Here is a 19,396-nt window from a genome sequence, read left to right as displayed (position 1 = left end):
CGCTGTAGTCGTAAAGCCTCGTTTTTGTCGACAACCGTATGACGTACAATGTCGTAAACCATATGTCGTTAAACGTTTACATCTCTCTTCTTTTTACAATAAAACAAATAATAATGAGAATCCATCTCTATGTGACACAAGTAATGAAATGTACAAGATTCATACCAAGACGGAATATAAAACTTCCCGTTTTACAATTACCAACATTATCGATATATGAATCTTTTCCGTTTTTACAAATCAAGAATTTTGGGTGGTCTTAGAAAACACGACCACTGCGAGTTATCCGCGGTTGATTAACAGTCACTGAAAGTTTATCTGGCGTCTTAACCAGCGGTGGGCGATTGGGTTGTCTCATTTCTCCAGAATCACTTTGGGTTGGAGTTAAACTTTCGGACCAGCTACTTGACGATTCGTTATCATAGGGCTGTCCACATCTGCTGCTCCCAGTTGTTTGGCTCTGAGAGTTTTGTGTTCTCTGCTGTTAGCTAGCGTAAGTAGAGAGGTGAAGGTGTTTTCTGTTTCTTCTGTATTTCCTCCCGTTGTACTCGACATACATTGACCTTAGGTGAGTTGTGATGTCCTATGACAGTCGCGCGGTAACCAGCGTTTTTGCACCTGGATAAGGTGCCATTCTCACTGGGTCTCCTTCTACTAGCACAGGTAGATCCTCGCCTGCTTTGCAGTCATAGTAGTGACGTTGCCTCTCCTTGTTTCTGTCGAGACATTTCCTCACCTCACTAATGTTCACTATGCCTTGGCTTCAATAGCTCTCTGGCAATTCGGTATCTTGTTCCTTGGTCTACGAGACATTGACAGTTGTGCTGGGAGACTTGTCACAGCTTTCCAGTGGAGTACTTCTGTAAATCAGTAGTGCTAAGTGTTTGTCAGCACACTTGGACCAAAGTCTCTTGACAGTTTGTACTGCTCTCTCAGCTTCTCCATTTGATTGTGGGTATCTCAGTGACGATGTCTGTGTTCTATCCATAATCATTACCAAAAGTCAATGAACTCTCTGGAGTCATACTGCGACCATTGTCAGTACGCAGCTTCTCCGGTATGCCATGTCGACTGATTTGCGCTTTCAGGGCCTCGATGGGTGCTCAAGCTGCTTTAGTCTGGTAGCTTGTTCGACCTCGATGTTTTGGAGAAAGTAGTCTATTGTGACGATGTCGTGGCTTTCTCCCATTCGATATGTCTGATGCTACTATCCATCCATGGCAGTTGTTCTGGTGCTGTTTTTTTGTAGGACTTAATGTTTCCTTTGCCTGGTTCTGCTGATATGTGTTGCATTCAGCACAGTCATTTACCAGATTCTTTGCACTTGTCTGTGCCATGTTTTGGCCAGAACCAGTACTTCTCTAGCCCTTTTCTTGCATTTTACTATTCCCATGATGTGATGCATGGATCTGTGACAGCATATCCTTGTCTGCATGCTAGGTGGTACAACTATTCTCATAGATTTGTACACCACACCATCATATACGGATAGTTCATCTCTTATATTCCAGTATTCCCTTTATGGAATGGGGCACCTCCAATTTTGGTTGGTGTGGCCATCCCTTCAGGATCATCGTGTGTTAACTCGTTGAGTTCATTCGGCACTGTAGACCGCGTTCCTGAAACTGTTGTGTATCTCGTGGTGCGACTGCAATGTAATCCACCATGTTGACTGTCACTTGCTTCCATATCAGCATCTGCTCCAGGCAGGTTGGCTCTACTCAGTGCATCTCCTAATTGGCTATTTCTTTCCTGGCTTGTACTCTAGTTTGATATCACTATGGTTTGCAGTCGTAGAAGCATGCTCTGCAGTCTCAGTTGGGTTGGCTGAGAAGTAGTGCGCTTCCGTATATATCAGGCTGACAATTGGCTTTTGATCACTCTCTACGTGGACTCTCTGCCGAACTACGTAATGATGAAACTTCTTGCAGGCGAGTGCACCACTGCTAACATTCCTTTTCTATCTGTGCGTACCTGTTTCTCCGTCTCGTTAGCAGCCCTTTGATGTGTACCGCTACAGGCTTGCCCTTCCTGTAGTAGTGACCCCTCCAAGCGCAAAAGCTGCTTGCCATCACACTGGCATTTCTTATCTCCTTATTTCAGCGGTCGGTAATATATGCTAGTTTACAAGGTGTGTTGCCAGCATAGATCTCTGAGCTTTGTCGAAGCTTTCTTTGCATGAGGTTTGTCCCAGCGAAACTCTATAATCTCTTTGTGACCTCCCTCAAACGGCTCGTCAATGGGCACTAAGGAACTTCTGGTTATGAACTTTGCAAGATATGAATGACGATCCTCTAGGAATCGTACGCACGCTTCCCTTGCTTATGTGGTCGTTGCGCATGTATAGCGACTGCTTCTGACCTTATCAGGGTCTACCTTCAGTTCCTGCTGCCAGTGATCGCATGTGCCCCACATACTTCACACTGCTCTTCTTATTTGACACTTTCTCAAAGTTTAGTTTCAAGCTTACACTCCTTTTGCACGTGCTACGACCTTCCTCACTGATTCTGTCGTGCTCAGCTGAATCCTTTGCTGCTATGAGGATGTCAATCCATTATTGCCTCGCCGTCTGTCTTATATCTTCCAGCTTATGCTCCATAATTCTCTGATATTATTTCTTGTGCCGCATTTGCATACCGAAGGTGTAAACGTAGCACTGTTCTTCCTGCAGGGGTATTGAATGTTGTTAGAAGACTTGATTCGTAGTCTAGCTTGATCTGCAAGAACCTGATTGGCATCTATCACTTGTGAATACCTTGGCTTCCTGGCTGCCTGCCTGCCAGAACTTCTTCTATGGTGGGTATTTTGGTATTTTGCTTCTTCTTCGTCATTGCCCGGTTTAGATGCTCCTTGGGGTCATACATATCCTTGATTTTATCTTTCTCTCAGGACTACCACATAGAGCTCACCCAGTCCGTTGGGCTTACTACTTTTAGTTATTTCGTCTTCCCTCTCCATCTCCTTTAGCTTTGCTTAACTTTTGGGAGGAGAGCTTGACGGCTTGACGTCTTGGTCCGTGGACTACGGGTTAGACTGTCGCGATCAATCTTGAGATGATATATACTGGGAGTGTACTGTTGTCTCCCTTAGCTCAGGGTATTTGTCAATCTCTTCTCTCACGTGTTACTTCGTGTATTCTCTCGATCAGACCAAGTTTCGTACTTGCTTGGCCTGACAGCAGTGGCTTTTTGTTGCGCATCCACTACGTAGAATGTAACATTTGTTGTCTGATCTTTGTTTACTGTGCCTTCAGAGTCGTGTGCATCGAGGACCTTAATCCTGTGACCGTGTGTAGGACTGTAATCTCTTCTCTATTGGCACAAGATTACTAGTTGACTTTAATGACTTAATACATGCTGTATGGCATGAGCGATTGTACAGTCCTGTGTCTATCTGCACTCTTCGTATCTTGTCCCTCTAGGTAACATGTTTCCCACCAATCATTGGTGCTGGGGTCACTGTTGGACGCATTACAGTGTGTATCAGAATGAGTGTAATTCTGTTTGTCATCGCCTGTCATAGTCTATCAAGTTTTTGCTGAGGCTGGCTTCCCTCGCTGCAAACTTTGGCAAAGTTGCCCTTTCTTTTTGCACTTATGGACAGGTTTTGGTCCTCGGCTGGACAATCATTGCTTAGCATGTCCACGCCTGTGTCCACAACGAGTGTACAGCAGGATAATCCTTGATCTCTGCTGTGTTATATTCTTTTCTCTTTGACCGTTGCACGACTTGCCTTCTTGCTTTGCGATGGACCTTTGAACTTCTGCTTCCTTAGCCACAGCATGTACTGTGGAGTCTTCCTCACCAGCAATGGCTTTCTTGAGACAACTCGAAATTTTGACCTATATTCACCGCCATCTCAAGAGTAAGTTCATGCCCTTTTCTAGGCATTTTCTCTCACTTGGGATTTTAGCAGATCTATTAGAACGATAGCGTCTCTTACATCCGTTTCCTTATAACATCAATAACCACAGTCCTATGATCAGTTATTTTGAGTCCTGTCACGGAAGTTGTCGAAGCTCTCACCTTGGTCCTGTTTTCTTCTGTTAAAGTTTACAGTTTGCTACTTATTTGGGTTTTTTTTCGTGCCACATATTCACTGTACTTGTCATAGACTCCCTTTAACTTTCGTTTTCTCGTTCAGCCCATGAAAAAGTACTGTTATATTTCTCTGCCTTTGTCCCTATGTAAGTCTCATATAGTTTGACCTTTTCTAGTTCTGACTTCTTAGAGAGATGGCCCTTGGAATGTGAATTCACAATGCTGTTTAACCTTTTTTCCATTCCGTACCAAGATCCCCTGCTCTCCAATTCATAGCAGGTTTATCGTGACTACCGCCTTCTGCCATGATGTAGGCCTACGTGTTTTAACAGGTCGTAAATTATACAGTCTGTTTATCGATTTTACTCCTCTGCTAACACAATCATGCTCAGTTCACAAGTATCACTTTTCTTGGCATTCGTTACTCACTCTTGTCTTGTTTACATTCGTCAAGTTGGGTTCTTGGTTCCGGCATAAAACAATGGCTGCCTGCGGGAAATCAGCATTCAGGCGAGTCTGAACTTTTATTACGGATCCCTTTTCGCACAAATTCTTCAGTGTTGGACTTCTTCATACACAGTTCATTTAATGCCTTTAAGTATATTCGTTTTCAATGTTCTCGTACTCACTTTTCCACTGTTTTATCTTTTCATTGTTTTAATTGAAGTTATTCGAACTTCTGACACCATGTAATGTACTCTGTAGACAAGCGTGTAGTCGTAAAGCCTCGTTTTTGTCGACAACCGTATGACGTAACAATGTCGTAAACCATATGTCGTTAAACGTTACACTCCCCATCACACTATACATCGAATATTAAGAGCGTAGGTCGAGCCGTTGATTTTGCTGCCGCAATGTCGTTATTTCCTCCTATACCTTAAGTTAAGGCGGAAATATTCAATCACAAAAGTAGCAATTATATTTATACCTAAATGCCATTTAACCGAACGATATTCATTTTAGGGCAAATTTATCCATATTATAACTGAAACTATATGTCGTTTATAAGATATTACAATCCTTTTGCTTTTAAATTAATAAATAAGAAATACCCTCGGTCTGTACGTAGCCCTTGGCTGGAAAGTGGTTTTGCGCAACTTCTCAGATCGTGCGCTTTGAGTGGCGCCACCGTCGTTGTAATCAAACTGTAGTCGTTAGTTTTAAAACATTTAAAAAAAATTAATATTTCTAATGGTTATTGAACCATGAAACTTTTTATGTAGCGCAATTATAACCTAAATTAGCTGAAAATAACCCTAGAACCTAGAGGCTACTGTTCCTTTAATTCTTTTAATCATTGTTTGATAGATACCAGAGGGTCTTGGATATCGTAGATTTATAAGAAAATTTGCCAGGGCTTTTCATTCTTGTAACTTTGCGACATTTCTGTTAATGGTCTACAAGAAAAGAGCACGCCTAATTGTAAGACTAAAATGTTTCTGACAATGGCCACAGGGCTTGAACCTTAACCATAAAGAGGCAATGCATGCCCATTGACATGATCTTTGTGAATTGATGTGGCCAAAATGACTAACCAATTTAAGGTCTAAGGAAGCAGGCAAGGTGGGATGTTAAGTGGCGATTAACTGCATGTATCTAAGCAGAAGCCATCAGCCAATGAAAAGATACCTTAGGTGTCCTAATGATCACCAGATGGCAGCACCCGTTTGTACATGTACCTTTACAGCCCATGGAGCGTGGAGCAACAGCAGGTCAACATATTGTAATCGCAACTTGCTCAGGGAGTACCTGCAGTTTTCCTTAATGCTCTCTTGACTATCATAGAACTGAGGTGAAACCTGCAATGATAGTAAGAGCTCACCTAGATGGATGGATGCATGAGATAGGATGGATTGATGGATGGATGGATAGATTGATGGATCGATGGATGGATGGATGGATGGATGGATGGATGGATGGATGGATGGATGGATGGATGGATGGATGGATGGATGGATAGATGGATGGATGTATGAATGGATGGGATGGGTGTGCGTGCGTGCGTGCGTGCGTGCGTGCGTGCGTGCGTGTGTGGACAGAAAGACAGACGGATGGATAGATGGATGGAAAGATGGACGGGAATGTGAGTGAAAAGATGGATGAGTACGTGAATGGAAAGATCAATGTATGCATGGATTTGTGCTAGATTGGTGATGGAGGGGTGGTGGATTGGTTGTGGATGAGGTGATGGGTGGTGGATACGTGGAAAGATAGGTGGATGCCAAGACCATCATAACTACATTCATCTATGGATGCATGGTAGAATACATGCCAAATACACATGGTAGAATACATGCAGCCTCTGCCAGTTATATGCACTTACTGGACGGCTCAGTCACCCTGTAGTACCCACTGGCACCTGCTACCCTACGCTCCATACCTTCGTGGTAATGAACAACTCTTCTCGCCGGACGACACCAGTGTTAACAGCGTTGGCAATAGCTTCACCAATCTCCTCCTGGTTGTTGTACAGCCAAGCTGCATCCAGGGCTCTGTAGCCAGTCTGAAGTGCCACCTGTACAGCCTCAATGCCTGTATTACCATTTAGCTGTGAGGAACAACAGTGAATGCTCATTCAGTGAAAGAAACAAATTTAGCAGTTGAAACTTGGATCATGAACTATGTGTATATTACATGATGGGCATAAATCAGTGAAGTGCCTCCAATAACATGGACAGAGACACGCGCACACGCGCACACATGCACCCACACATATATACAAAACATATATTCATTATAAAAGGTTTTAGGCATATATGCCACTTTTACTTCATGAATACATATACGGTACCTGATCGAGTGATGTTTATTATGCTTCTTTAAATATCACGATGCTACATGTGCAATTGAGTAAGGTTGAACACTTGGAAACTTCAACTGACTCACCTCATATGTTCCAAGACCGATAAGTGGCATCTTTACGCCATTGGACAATTCTATATGAATGGACATCCTTACGACAGTAAATTCTTAGTGCTGCCTGTTGTAATACAATATATCACTATTTAGTGTCACATAACCATCTTAAAACAAATGACGATTATTGCCTCATCTGAGGTGGTATTTACCATTGCAGTTAAAGGCGTACTATAGGCCCATTGATTATGCAATGTTGACGGATGCTAGAGTAACTGGTACCTTGTGTAGTTAATAAGTACATAACCAACATCCAAACGCGTATTAGTTTGTCCAATATCACTGCTGGTTACTAAGAAATGTCCGATTGAAATCCGCAGTCCAAGAAATCAGTTGTTTACAGTTTCAAACCGCTGCCCGCGAAGTGGATGTGATACAGATTTATAGTGCACCGGACATATTTGCACGCATGCTCGGCCGTACGCAATGCTATCATCAGTGATTTCGTAAACACGGACGCTCGTGATAAGGAACTTTTTGTCAGGGCTGTCCATGTGCGTCCGTGCGTATATACGTAAATGAATATCAACAACCGATTTCAAGTCTTGCTTGTAATGTAACCAACAGTGATATTGGACAAACTAATACGCATTTGGCTATAAGGTTATGTACATATTAACTACACAAAGTGCCAGTTACTCTAGCATCGTCAACATTGCATAATCAATGGGCCTAGTACGCCTTAAAATGATTGTAAATAAATGCAAGTATTGATTCTATTAAAATGCTGTGCCCACTGTGATGGTGTGCATCAAAACAAGTTGCAGAACAATGTTTTTGCTGTGCTCATTTATCAAATCATATGACATAAGAGCAATTGAGCAACATCTATTTTATCGTTTATGTGTTCTATAGTTGCCTGACCAGGTTGCCGGACTAATGTAAATATCTGTGTTACGATGAATGATCATTTTGTGGAGCTAGCAATATAGTTGAAATGGTCTGATACCGTGTGTGCTGACTTAATCAATGGTTTTGCAGTTGGTGCAGAAGTTTGGCTTGACCGCCAGTCTACGTCACGATATCGGATACGTAGCCCAGGCCCGTAGCCAGCTTTGTATTGGGGGGGTTCGTTTTTCAATGTGGCAATTTGCTCGGCAGGGGCGTGTAAGGATTTGTACCAGGGGGGTCTAACCGTAACCCTAAGTTGCGAGCACGCGAAGGGGGGGTCTGGGGGGCCCTCCCCCAGAAAATTTTAAAATTACACCCCTCAGATGCGTTTTCCTCGCCGAGCAAGGTGGGGTCCGGACCCCTGGACCCCCCCTGTATACGCCGCCTGCTCGGGCGCGAAGCGACCAGGCGAGGGAGCCAAGCGACGAGCGGGGGAGGGTCGGGAGGGGTGTTCACTGTTCACGCTCCCGCAGCGATGGAGATTTTGCAATTATTACAAAAATAGAGCGACCTGAGGTGAAATTCTTGCAAATTCAAAAAAAAATTTTTTTTTTGCTTGGCGGGGGGGGGGGGTTCGTTCGAACCCCCCGAACCCCCCCTGGCTACGGGCCTGCGTGAGCCTACACCATATGTGATTCACCACAGGCACTTGGAGCGTTTCAATATAATATATTATAATGCTAAATAAATACGAAATCTATTTACTACCAAAGTCTTAATGTTTATGTTTAAAACTCTTTTTCACCTATTATATTGCCGACAATTTCCTGCAAATGCCGTCCAAATGCTCATATATTTATGTGTCAGTGTGCAGCGGCAGCCAGCGTTTGTTGCAGATGAGCATTTGGCCGGCATTTGCAGGAAATTGTCGGCAATAATAGGTGAAAGAGAGTATAGAAACATTAAGACGTTGGTAGTAAATAGATTTCGTATTTATTTAGCATTATATTTTATTGAAACGCTCCAAGTGCCTGTGTGATTCACATGCATCTAAAACAGAGAATAATGCTCCGACCTGTGATTGAGGATAAAAATAGACCCCGCCCGCTACGCTATTATGCTATGACCCATAGCTATGACCAGTAGGAACGTGCACTAACTATCATATGGAGCGAACGATTTGAGTTACATTTCTATAAATTCTGGCTATTATATCATATCATAATCATATCATCTCATTATAGACACACATGTCTTAGCCTTAATCTCTGTGAATTTTGAGTCTATTGAAGCTCATAGGGTCTATGTCCCCCCAGGGCCCAGGGTACTATCAGAGGGCAGAGCATATGATTGTGTAGAACCAGCAGGCTCGTTGTCAGCACCCGGCAGTTAGATGCGATATTATATGACTACTAGGCACTTAGGATATGACTACTAGGACTTAAAAAAAAAAAAACCCTAACCTAACCCTAACCTAATCTGAAACCCTAAACCTAACCTAAACCTACGCCTAACCCTAAAAAAAAAAAAATTAAATTAAAATTAAAATTGCCTAGTAGTCATTATAATATCGCATCTAACTGCCGAGTGCTCGTTGTCATGCCACCGTGACGTCATCACTTCGGTACTCTATGGCGCCCAGAGGCGTGTTCAGGGAAGCGAAACGCTCGCTAGCGTCGCTAGCGTTCGCCTTCTGAACGACACTGCCGCGAGCGAGCGCGTGTTGCGCCGCAAGTTTCAAAAGCTGTTCAGCCTCAGCGAGCGGGTTGTTTTCAAGATGGCGACGAAAATCTGAGCGAATTGTGCCGAAAGTCTAACATTTCTGACGTCAATTTGCCCAACTCTATTCAACTTTATTTCCTTTTCATTCATTCAATTTACTTTCTAAATTCAGATTCTGCTTAATCAATTTCGTCTGTAATTCGTGTAACAGTACTTGCTTATCTCGCGATTAAAATGCTGCCTGAGTAACCCTCCATGGGGGGCCCGCATTATCTGCGNGGCCGATTTGCGTTGTTTTCAATGATCATTCGCTTGGTCTGAGAAAATAATGTGTAACTTAACTAAGTCACTAAATAAGCAGCACCCAGTGGTGCCTAGTTACTGCAAGCAAGCCATAGGTTTAGTTATTATATCTTATGCACGGTACAATTACATCATCACATTGCTTATGCTGTATAACATTTGAGTCAATGAGTTTTTACATCTAACATTAAACACAATAATGTACCCCAACAGAGTAAAGTAAACATAACCTAAGTAGAGTAACTCTGCTCTGTTTAGATATGTTCTTGTGGCTAATCTCATGCAAGCTATGGCGATCTTTTAAGACAGAGCCAACTATACGTCTTTGAATATCAAGAGTTAGACATGATTTTTCAGTGTGGGACCATTTCTTGGAGCTATTCAGACATTGTAATTTTAATGCATAGCCTTGTCCTAGGCATAGGCACACCTGTGAAAAGATTACAAATATGTGTTAAAATAATGTAGCACAATGCAGGATGGTTATTCTCTTGGGCTTCATATTTGTATAGAAGTCTTCCTAACCAGATAGTTTATAAAACTTAATCTACTTACATATGAATTTAGAAAAAGAGGACTTTCTTGCTAGTAATAGTATCATTCTATATCCTAGGAGGTGCAATTTTAGTTTACTCACAGTGACCAGTTAAATGATGATTTCCTTCCTTTCTTTTACAGGCACATGTTAAATTGACCATCCTAATGTTTATATACCAACATCACGAAAACCGTGTCATGTGAGGAAATGGCATTCGTCATCGGTGTTTATTCTTATACCCGTGTGATCGATCGCCAGGACTTATGACAGTCTACGCTTGACACCTCTACTTCTACCTAACAGCTGGTGGTGCATCATGGATCACGATGAGGCTATGCAGATAGAGGAAGATGCCGATTGCTCCCATGATTCTGGGTGCATGCTAGAAGAGTCTGTCGGTACAAATCAATCTACTATCGGAATCAATCTGTGTTACGGATGAGTACACACACGCACTCACATGCACACAGACACTCACACTCACATAGAAACACGCAGATATCAACATGTAAAAATGTCAGTAACAGCATGAGCTGATTGTATGCAAGAGTTTGCTTGGTCTCTGAATAACTTATAACATTGGGTACTATTGCAGATTCTATGGTAAAGGTTTATACGTTGTAGTTGTGTGGAGTCTTACACTTTTAGATGGTACTTGGCAGTACATTACAAAATGATAAATGTGAGATCACAAAAGATATTAGGGAAAAAAACGAAAAGTAAACCGAGCCGTGCTGTATAAATTATTTGCAAGATTATAGCTAGGCGCTTGTCATATTTCAGGAGCCCCACCATTTTTCGCCGTGCAAATATCACGGGAGGAGTTTCAGAGACAAGCAAAGGAGCATACAAAAGAAGCTTTGCAGCGGCTAGTTGGTTCCCTGGAGTTTAAACAGATGCAGGAAACATGTAAAACGTACGTAGTTGCACACATATATCGCAGATATCCTTACAAACACGTTTACTATTATTGTTATTAAGAGGTCCAAGATAGCCCCAGAAGTTAGTTCTGTAACTCGGTTTTATTTTGAAATAAATAGTTGATAGGTTTAGAGCTTCTGCCATATATGTTCCCCAGCCTTTTACTAACACTTGATTAAATCTAAATGTGGTCACCTACAGTATTCACATAAAAAGACATTGGGTCAAAATAGGCAACTAATGTTGGCAGCACGTTTGTTTATGGTATAATGTGGTTTTACTTATCTAGTTATGTGCTATGCAGGTGCAATGTTTGCTGGTCACTTGAACACATTTCTCTCGAATGTGCGGAGTGTGGCGGATTTGCAATACAGCGACCATGCCCAATATGCAGTGGAAGGTGTGGCCAACTTTGGACGAGGGACATAGACATGGTAAATGTGAATGCAATTGTACATTGAGCAACGATCGTCGTTTAAATGTATCGTGCTAGTGGTAACTTAACCGTGTCATTGTTTTCCCCACACTCAAGGTTGATTAACCAACCATGTGTGCTTTGCCATCAGTTTGCTACCACCTTTCGTTAGTCGTTGTTGTTGTTGTCATTGTTGTACAACAATTTAGACACTTGCATTGAAATAAATTGTTAATGTTTATATATATATATATATGTATACATACATACTGCTGAACAGATGTTGTCTCAAACGCTCACTCAAACATATAACACATATATCATATCAAGAGTAGATCATATCAAGAGTCCATAATAGAATAGTCTCTATTATGGACTCTTGATCATACCTATATTTTGATTTTAATATATATATATATATATATATATATATATATATATATAACATTAAAATTAAAATATAGGTATGATATATGTGGATATGTGTTATATATATACATTTATCTCTATTATCCACTCTTGATATATATATATATAACATTTTATACATACATTTATTTTCTGAGCATGTAATCTTGAGTGTCTTGCCGCTGTGTTTGCTACAGTCGCACGCGATGCGCACGGCTCACTGGCAGGGAGATTGTGGTCTTCCAAAGGAACAGCAGCAAGTCTACCTCTATCGTGCCATGATGGATGACAGTGAAACTGCTATAAGTGAAGCACTGAAAGAGCTGAACACAGAAAACTGTGATCGATAGAACCCCGGGCCAGGAGATGACACCAAAAGTGGATTAATACTTATTTGGTAGCGACAATAATACCTATAGCAGAGAATAATACTTATAGGTGTTATCGTCTGTTGGGGACATTTACGTGCTAGTTTTCTATGGGTCCTAAAAAACCTGGAAAATCCTTGAGTTGTAAAATATAGTTTTCCAGTTCAGAAAAGTCATGGAGAATGAGAATTTGTCTATCTTGTCTGTAAGCTAATCACATTTGCATCATCATAGAAAAATGTTCACTATATACTGGTTTGATGACACGGAGCACAAATATTGTATTCGGTTATAATCTTGCAGTAATGGAAAATAGACTCGTTATGTCATAGAAAGCTTTTTGGAAGATGTGTTTGAATCCTGATGTTTGGAATCAGGTCCAGTCTGTTCAACTGCTTCTAAAATTAGAAGGACGTTGCATCTGGCGGGACTGCTACTCGTTTCTGTACAGTGTTATTTAATTATTGTTGCTCGTTTAGCTTAGGAAACGTCGTAATAAGAAGGAACTGGTCGTGAATTGTTATAATTGAGATGGTAAATGCTCATTCTTGCTTATCCCTAAGCGTGTAAATGCTGTGTTGGTTTACAAAACGATGACATCTCTATTCGTAGAAGGCAGGTTCAACTTAAATTAAAGGGCATCAAACTAATTAAACTTAATAGAAAACAAAACGAAAGAAAACTTAATAGTCTCAAACTAATTGAAGTTTCTTTTTCAGATCATCTATCGCTCTTAAATGAAAAGCGCTCTCGTAAACGTTTCGCATAGTTTTACATGTGTGTTCTGGCTTTAGGCAGTTCTTGGCAATCCTACTGATACGGTGTAACCTTTATAAGGATCACTCAAAAAAGGCCAAAGTGTCGTTTAAGACAGGGGTCGGTTCTGTAGATGTCACGGTATAACTGCCACCTTGAGAAAATGTCAGAAGCGTCGTTTATAGACAAGCATGCGTTCTATTGAGCACTGCTAACACAGGGGTTTAACTGTAATAAGTAACGGCTATCATGTTAGTGGCCATGCATATATATATATATATATATATATATGCATTCCTCAATTTGATCTGTTGAAGTTTGATCTGTTGACAAGTTGTAAACTGTGTTGATAGAATGACGTAACTGTTTGATGATGGTATTCTGCTCTGGAACTCAGCTAGGCAGTGTGGGAAAGAATCCAGGAACGTGTTATTGGTATGCTGATGTGAAATAAGGCAATCTAGCAGTGTTTAAACGAATGTGTGACAAATGTAAATACATATTTTTGCAAGAGTACATTATTACGTATGTGAAATGTACATATACTGACGGTTAAGATACAGCTGTACATAAACAAATCGTTTCCGTACTTACCTTCTGACTTTTCCATTTTTTATTATGTTTCGTGTTGCACTAAAAAACATATACCCACCCTGTTTGGTTTCCAATTCTTTGATGGCAAATGAGTTTAGAAAATGAACACATGATATTCTCACTTCAGTCTAACGCATTGTACACACTAGTATCACGGGCTAACTTTCTTATACTTTACTCATGTGCTAAACTTGCTTTCTTTACCAATGTATTAACAAATATATCTTGTTTATGTTTTAATAATATTTTCACGTGTATGGAGTATTTAGGGAAAGCATGTGTAACTGTAAGTCTACGCGTGTGAGATTTTGCCGACAAGTATCGTTGTGTGTGTCAGAAGACAACTGATGGCTGAACGCTTGTTGCGTGTTTGTTATCATATTCACTATTCTGTTTCATTTAAACCTAAAACATCAAAGGTTTTATTAATAGAACGAATTTTAACTGTAATCTTTTCAATTGTCGCGCCTATTCGCAAAGAGTGCAACAACATAAAAAAGAATACAGAAAGTGTTTCCCAAATTTCGTACCGTCCTGGGTGTGATGAGAATCATGTAAACCACTACTCTACTGGTAACGTGGATGCAATCCTATAGGGAGATCTATATATAAGATAGTAATTCTTTACGATATTAGCACAGGTAGACGCTGCATTGTACGTGCACGCGAGTTTTATTCCATAAATCTTTAATATATGCGTATAAAATGCTTTTTGACAACGCAATGCCTGAGACGTTAGTGAGCAATGAGGTTTTATAGGGAAACAATACAAACGACATTCGTTTATGTAAGGTCATTTGAGGTCAGATAATGATGGCAATCAATCGTTGTTTCTCAAGTAATCTAGTAAAATCAAAAATTTCTCAAAAACCTGCAAATGATCTTACCGCCCCTACGAAATTTTACTTGCTTTCTCGGTTAGAACAATTTACAATTCACTTGGACTCATATACATATAAAACACACTGCGGGCACTGTAATCGACAATAACTCCTGTAGATAGGCCCTTTGATTTAACTAAACTACTAATCATTACTCTAACGTTTAATTACGCGGCAGGTTTATGTAATACTGGGTGGTACACAACATACACACTCGATATGTGTTTTTTTCGAATCCGCGCCCATGAAACAAGTAAGAACTATGAACGGGTGCCGATGGAACATGAAAGTACGCACACTCTCTTGAATGTTAGCCTAAATGCACACGAACTGTACGCATTTACGGTTCTCTAATTAAAATAATATTATCAACATTAAACCAACAAAAACATAATAAACTTGTTTTACATCACACTAACTGCGTGTCCCTGTGGGATGCTCGCACGCTAGAGCGTGGGTGCGAGCGTGTGGGCTGTGACTGTATTCCATAATAAATGATTAAAACGTAAAACAACTCCATTGACGACTTGCATTAAACACAACGACCACAGTACCACTAACAATAACGTTTGAAATTATATATACAACATATCAGGAGTAGATAATAGGGAATTCCCTATTATCTACTCCTGAACATATGGAATAAAATTACTCCTACACTGAGACGACTACACATACATGCTTGTGATCTCACCTCGGGGGCCAAAACTATGAAAAAATAGAAGAAATATAGTAATTTATTGTAAAACTTTTCATCACTTGTAACGAGCGGAAGACTTCTGGTCATGACGGGAATACATGATCCGCTGTGACCATAGATACGTATAGATAGTATGTACATAGGTTAGCCGATATAAAATTTTCTATAGTTGTGACGGTAGTTTCCACATGTTCTCACTAAAAAAGCACTGGTTTGCTAAGAGTAAAAAAAAGCTTGTTCTTGTTAGACAAAATTTAGACACGTATTCTGCTATATAACACACGACCAGTAGCGATTCAGCGCGTAACGAATTATATGGCAAGAACTCATAATGTAATATAAATAGACTATATACCATACATTACATAGGATTGTGCGCTTCAGTTTACATGCTTAATTAACCTGCCAATGATTGGTAATGATCACTTGTATTATATTATACTGAGATAATTTTAACGGGATCAACAAGTAAAAATATAAGTAAGGGCCCTATGTTAAAATTGTATATAATGCCGTATATCATCAGGTGTATACGAGACATATATGTAAACATCAATAATTATAATACATAGACACGAGACTGAGACAATATATATAACAATGACGCTATATCCACATACGGTTATTCTTTATATCTTATAGTATTTGCATTGGGGGGATCACGATAACAAAATACTCATTCCAAAATAATTATTAATTTTACACAAGTAGCTACACGGTTTTTGATTCGATTGAATTGCTGCCCATAGCTGTGACAGTTACAGCGGTGATATAAACAGCACGAACCAATGCAAATACGATATCTTACCCCCCCCCCCAACCCCCACTCCCCATAGTGACAGCGTAACGATATCGTATATCGGGTACCCACTGTTCCTAGCTTTGAGCATGTAAACAAATCTTACATTCTCGCGGACGTATATTTCGTACGACCCGCATGTAGTCTGGAGTAAATAAGTATTGTTTTATTGCCCCTGCTATTTACTCCTGATGTTCTTACCACGGTTACATGTATAGATACCTACTGCCAACCTGATTGCCTCGACATTTTTTACTCGAAAACGAATGCATAAATGCTACTTCATCGTAGAAGCACCTACTCGTGTATTTCTCCCACGGAATCTAGTCACGAAAAAATATTCCCTACACACATACGCGTGCGCGCGTGACACGTGTGTAACCCGTAAAATATATTGGGTATACATGCTGGTATGCATATATATATATAATATGATATATTATATACTATATATATATATATTTATACATGTATATGTATACCACATATATGTATGTATATATATGTACATATGTATACCACATATATGTATGTATATATATGTACATATGTATATGTATATATTAACAGCTAAAAATGCCATTTTACTTAAATTGCTCTCGATGTAAACACATAATTATGTGTAATTCCCCGGTCATCGGGAGTTTCCTTCGTGACTAGTTCCTATGCATGGTTTCTCCAACATTGCGTAACGTTTCATCTAGCGCTCGACGGGCGCACGCATGCACGCGGGCAAACACACTAGAAATGCGCGACTCTCGCAATGTGTAGAAAGAACGACGTCTTGTCCTCCGTCTGGCATCCGCACATGTTGCACTTGAACGGGTTGCGGTAGTCATGGTAACCCATGTGCACAGTGTACATGACGCAATCGCCAAACGCCATCTCGCAGAACGTACACTCGTACTTGCGCGCCTCGCTCAGCTTCCCGTTGCTATTGGCGACGTGGCCGGATGTCGCCACCGGATGCTTTCCGTTGAGCTTTGCCGCGACGCCGACCCTCGCGTTGCCAAGGCGAGCATCCCGATGCATTTGCGTCCAGTCTCCGCGTCGGTCGGGCTGGGGCGCGACGCGCGCGACCTCGCTTAGTCCGAGTTCAGGCTCCTGTCTGAATACGCCTCCGCCGCTGTACAACTGCTGGTGACAGGAGACGGGTGGGCCATGAGAGGAAGACCTCTCTTGCAGCTGCATCGATATCTTCTCCAGTTTGAACGCCCGGCCCTTACGTCGGCTCGACGACGACGGCTTCTTGGCGGCGCCCTCTGCTTTCTGAGGCTTGGCGGCGGCTGCGGCGGCAGCGGCGGCTGCGGCGGCTGCGGCGGCTGCGGCGTGAGCGTTCTCGTTGCGTTGACGCTGTTGTCGGTTCATGCTCAAGTCAAGCGCGTCGGCCCCGTCCGCCATCTCTCTGATTCTAGCCAGCGGGTTGACGTGTGCGTCCGGGTAGCCGACGTTCTCTCTCTCCTCCCTCGAGGGAACCTCTAATTCCTCCTCGTCGCCCTCCTCATCCGGCTCGCGATCCCCCATGCAGGGCGTGCCGCGCGGCGGCGCCGCCGCGAAGGGAGGTTGCGGGGAGTCGTCGGGAAGGTTGTCGATGTGCAGGCCGTAGAGCTTGAGAAGGTCCTGATGCTCGGCGGCGTGTTTCATCATGTGCTTGCCCAGCTGCTCTCGGTGTCTGCTCGAGAAGTCGCACATGTTACACTTCAGGACGTGTCGCGACGCGCTGTGGTCCGGCTCGTCGACGTACGGCTGCGATTGCGTCATCAGCGACGGCTGCATCAGAGTGCCGCCGGCGGCGGCAAGCGACATTGGGAAGCCGTACGGAAAAGAGGGCGCTGTGGGCTCGGCGGCCGTCGGCGACATGTTCGGCGCTCCGAACAGTTTCTTCTTCACCTCTCGCGGGCCGCGCTTTCCGAGAAGCGTCTCCGGGTCTTGGAATATCATCAGCTCCGTGCCGCTGACCATCGTCGCCGGCTTGTGGCCGTACTTGCGTAGGTGCAGCTTCAGGCTGTGGCAGTACTTGGTCGCGTACGTGCAGTCCCGGCAGCGGTACTGGTAGAAGTTCGAGTGCGACTTCATGTGGCTGTTCAGCATCGACTTGTTAACGCACGAGTAGTTACACTGCGTGCATTTGAACGGCTTCGAGCCGAAATGGTTGCGGAGGTGGTACTCTAAGTGGTGCTTGTACTCGGTCACGAACTTGCATTTCGGACAAGAGAGTATCTTATCGTCGCGCATGTGCGTGCGCGAGTGGTCCCAGAAGAGGTCTTTGTCGGTGGAACTGAACTCGCACTGTTTGCAGCGATGCACGCGAGATTTCATCAGCTTTGCCGACGCGGACTTCTTCGCCGAACTGTTACTCAGTTCGTCGATGTCCGGCGACGAGTACTGCATGGAGTCGTCGTTGGCGGCGCGAGGAAATATACAGTGGAGCGAAGAATCTTCGTATGATCCGGCCGCATCGGTCTGCGGCGGCGATTCCTCGTCGGCGGGCTGCATCGCTCTCTGCAACCCGCTGCTGCCGGGACTGTCTAGCTGGTCGCCTCGGTACGCGGCGAGATGTGGTGCGCCTCCGTTACCGACGCCTCCTCCGTTCGTCTGCCCCTTCTCGTTCGGCTCGCCGGCCCCCCGCTCTTCCTCCAACTCTCCGCTCTCGTCCATCTCGCAGTCCTTGCTCTCCTCGTTGGATGTGTTCTCGGCCATCGCGTGGTACGGGCTCGTGAAAGCGCCCCCCGGCAGTCGACCAGCCTCCGACGTTGTCGCCGCCGCCGCCGCCGCTGCCGCCGCCGCCGCCGTCGCCGCCGCCGCCGCCGCCGCCGCCGCCGCCGTCGCCGTCGCCGTCGCTAACTCGGCGCCGCATTCACGCGACCTGCTCTGCAAGGCGTCCGTGCCTTCGAAGCTGGCTTCTCTTTCACTCAACGCACGCTTCTCCGTCGATGCATTTCTACCGGAGTCGCTGTCGGAGCCAGTACTCTGCTCGCTGCTCTCGTTGCTCGCGGGCGTTTCTGTCAGCATGATGATTAACAAGCAGCGTGTGCGCGTGTGTGTGTGTGTGTCCGCGTGTTGCGAACCACCTACGTGTATCTGCCGTCGATCACGTGCCGGTATCTATATACTTTCTCACCTGCAAGAAGCAAAAGCGCCACCTGTAGCATTCGCAAAAACTAAAAGCTAAACTCACTGCACATATCGTTGCGCGCGCGCGCG

At 43.1% G+C, this 19,396-nt stretch overlaps 3 protein-coding genes across 3 annotated transcripts in view; 1 reads left to right on the top strand and 2 right to left on the bottom strand.

The window, feature by feature from the left end:
* The window catches only part of LOC106807766 (1,5-anhydro-D-fructose reductase-like), an 11,392-nt gene extending 4,376 nt beyond the window's left edge, over window positions 1-7,016 (bottom strand). The window contains exons 1-3 of the mRNA XM_014810214.1: window positions 6,927-7,016; window positions 6,421-6,588; window positions 5,720-5,839 (exon numbers count right to left, since the gene is read on the bottom strand). Of these exons, the coding sequence (XP_014665700.1) occupies window positions 5,720-5,839; window positions 6,421-6,588; window positions 6,927-6,992 (354 nt within the window). The 5' untranslated portion in view covers window positions 6,993-7,016. The remainder of the gene's footprint in view (window positions 1-5,719; window positions 5,840-6,420; window positions 6,589-6,926) is intronic.
* Window positions 7,017-10,469: 3,453 nt separating this feature from the next.
* Window positions 10,470-14,052, top strand: LOC106807770. Its single transcript, XM_014810217.1, has 4 exons — window positions 10,470-10,748; window positions 11,134-11,266; window positions 11,576-11,705; window positions 12,292-14,052. The coding sequence occupies exons 1-4, from the start codon at window positions 10,667-10,669 to the stop codon at window positions 12,442-12,444; spliced, it is 498 nt and encodes a 165-aa protein (XP_014665703.1). The 5' UTR covers window positions 10,470-10,666; the 3' UTR covers window positions 12,445-14,052.
* Window positions 14,053-16,683: 2,631 nt separating this feature from the next.
* LOC106807769 (protein hunchback-like) lies at window positions 16,684-18,967 on the bottom strand. Its single transcript, XM_014810216.1, has one exon. The coding sequence runs from the start codon at window positions 18,890-18,892 to the stop codon at window positions 16,934-16,936; it is 1,959 nt and encodes a 652-aa protein (XP_014665702.1). The 5' UTR covers window positions 18,893-18,967; the 3' UTR covers window positions 16,684-16,933.
* Between the last annotated feature and the right edge of the window lie 429 nt (window positions 18,968-19,396).

This window comes from Priapulus caudatus, unplaced genomic scaffold (genome assembly GCF_000485595.1).
Source record: "Priapulus caudatus unplaced genomic scaffold, Priapulus_caudatus-5.0.1 Scaffold233, whole genome shotgun sequence".
Taxonomy (NCBI): Eukaryota; Metazoa; Priapulida; class Priapulimorpha; order Priapulimorphida; family Priapulidae; genus Priapulus; species Priapulus caudatus.
The sequence above is the reverse complement of the archived record's forward strand: the minus strand, read 5'-3'. Positions and strand labels throughout refer to the sequence as shown.

What these genes read in the sequence shown, in the direction of transcription:
- LOC106807770 (XM_014810217.1), top strand. Translation starts at nt 10,667, where the DNA reads ATGGATCACGATGAGGCTATGCAGATAGAGGAAGATGCCGATTGCTCC. An exon ending in CATGCTAGAAGAGTCTGTCG is followed by an intron (nt 10,749 to 11,133) that starts GTACAAATCAAT and finishes GTCATATTTCAG; the next exon opens with GAGCCCCACCATTTTTCGCC. An exon ending in GGACGAGGGACATAGACATG is followed by an intron (nt 11,706 to 12,291) that starts GTAAATGTGAAT and finishes TGTTTGCTACAG; the next exon opens with TCGCACGCGATGCGCACGGC.
- LOC106807769 (XM_014810216.1), bottom strand. Translation starts at nt 18,892, where the DNA reads ATGGCCGAGAACACATCCAACGAGGAGAGCAAGGACTGCGAGATGGAC.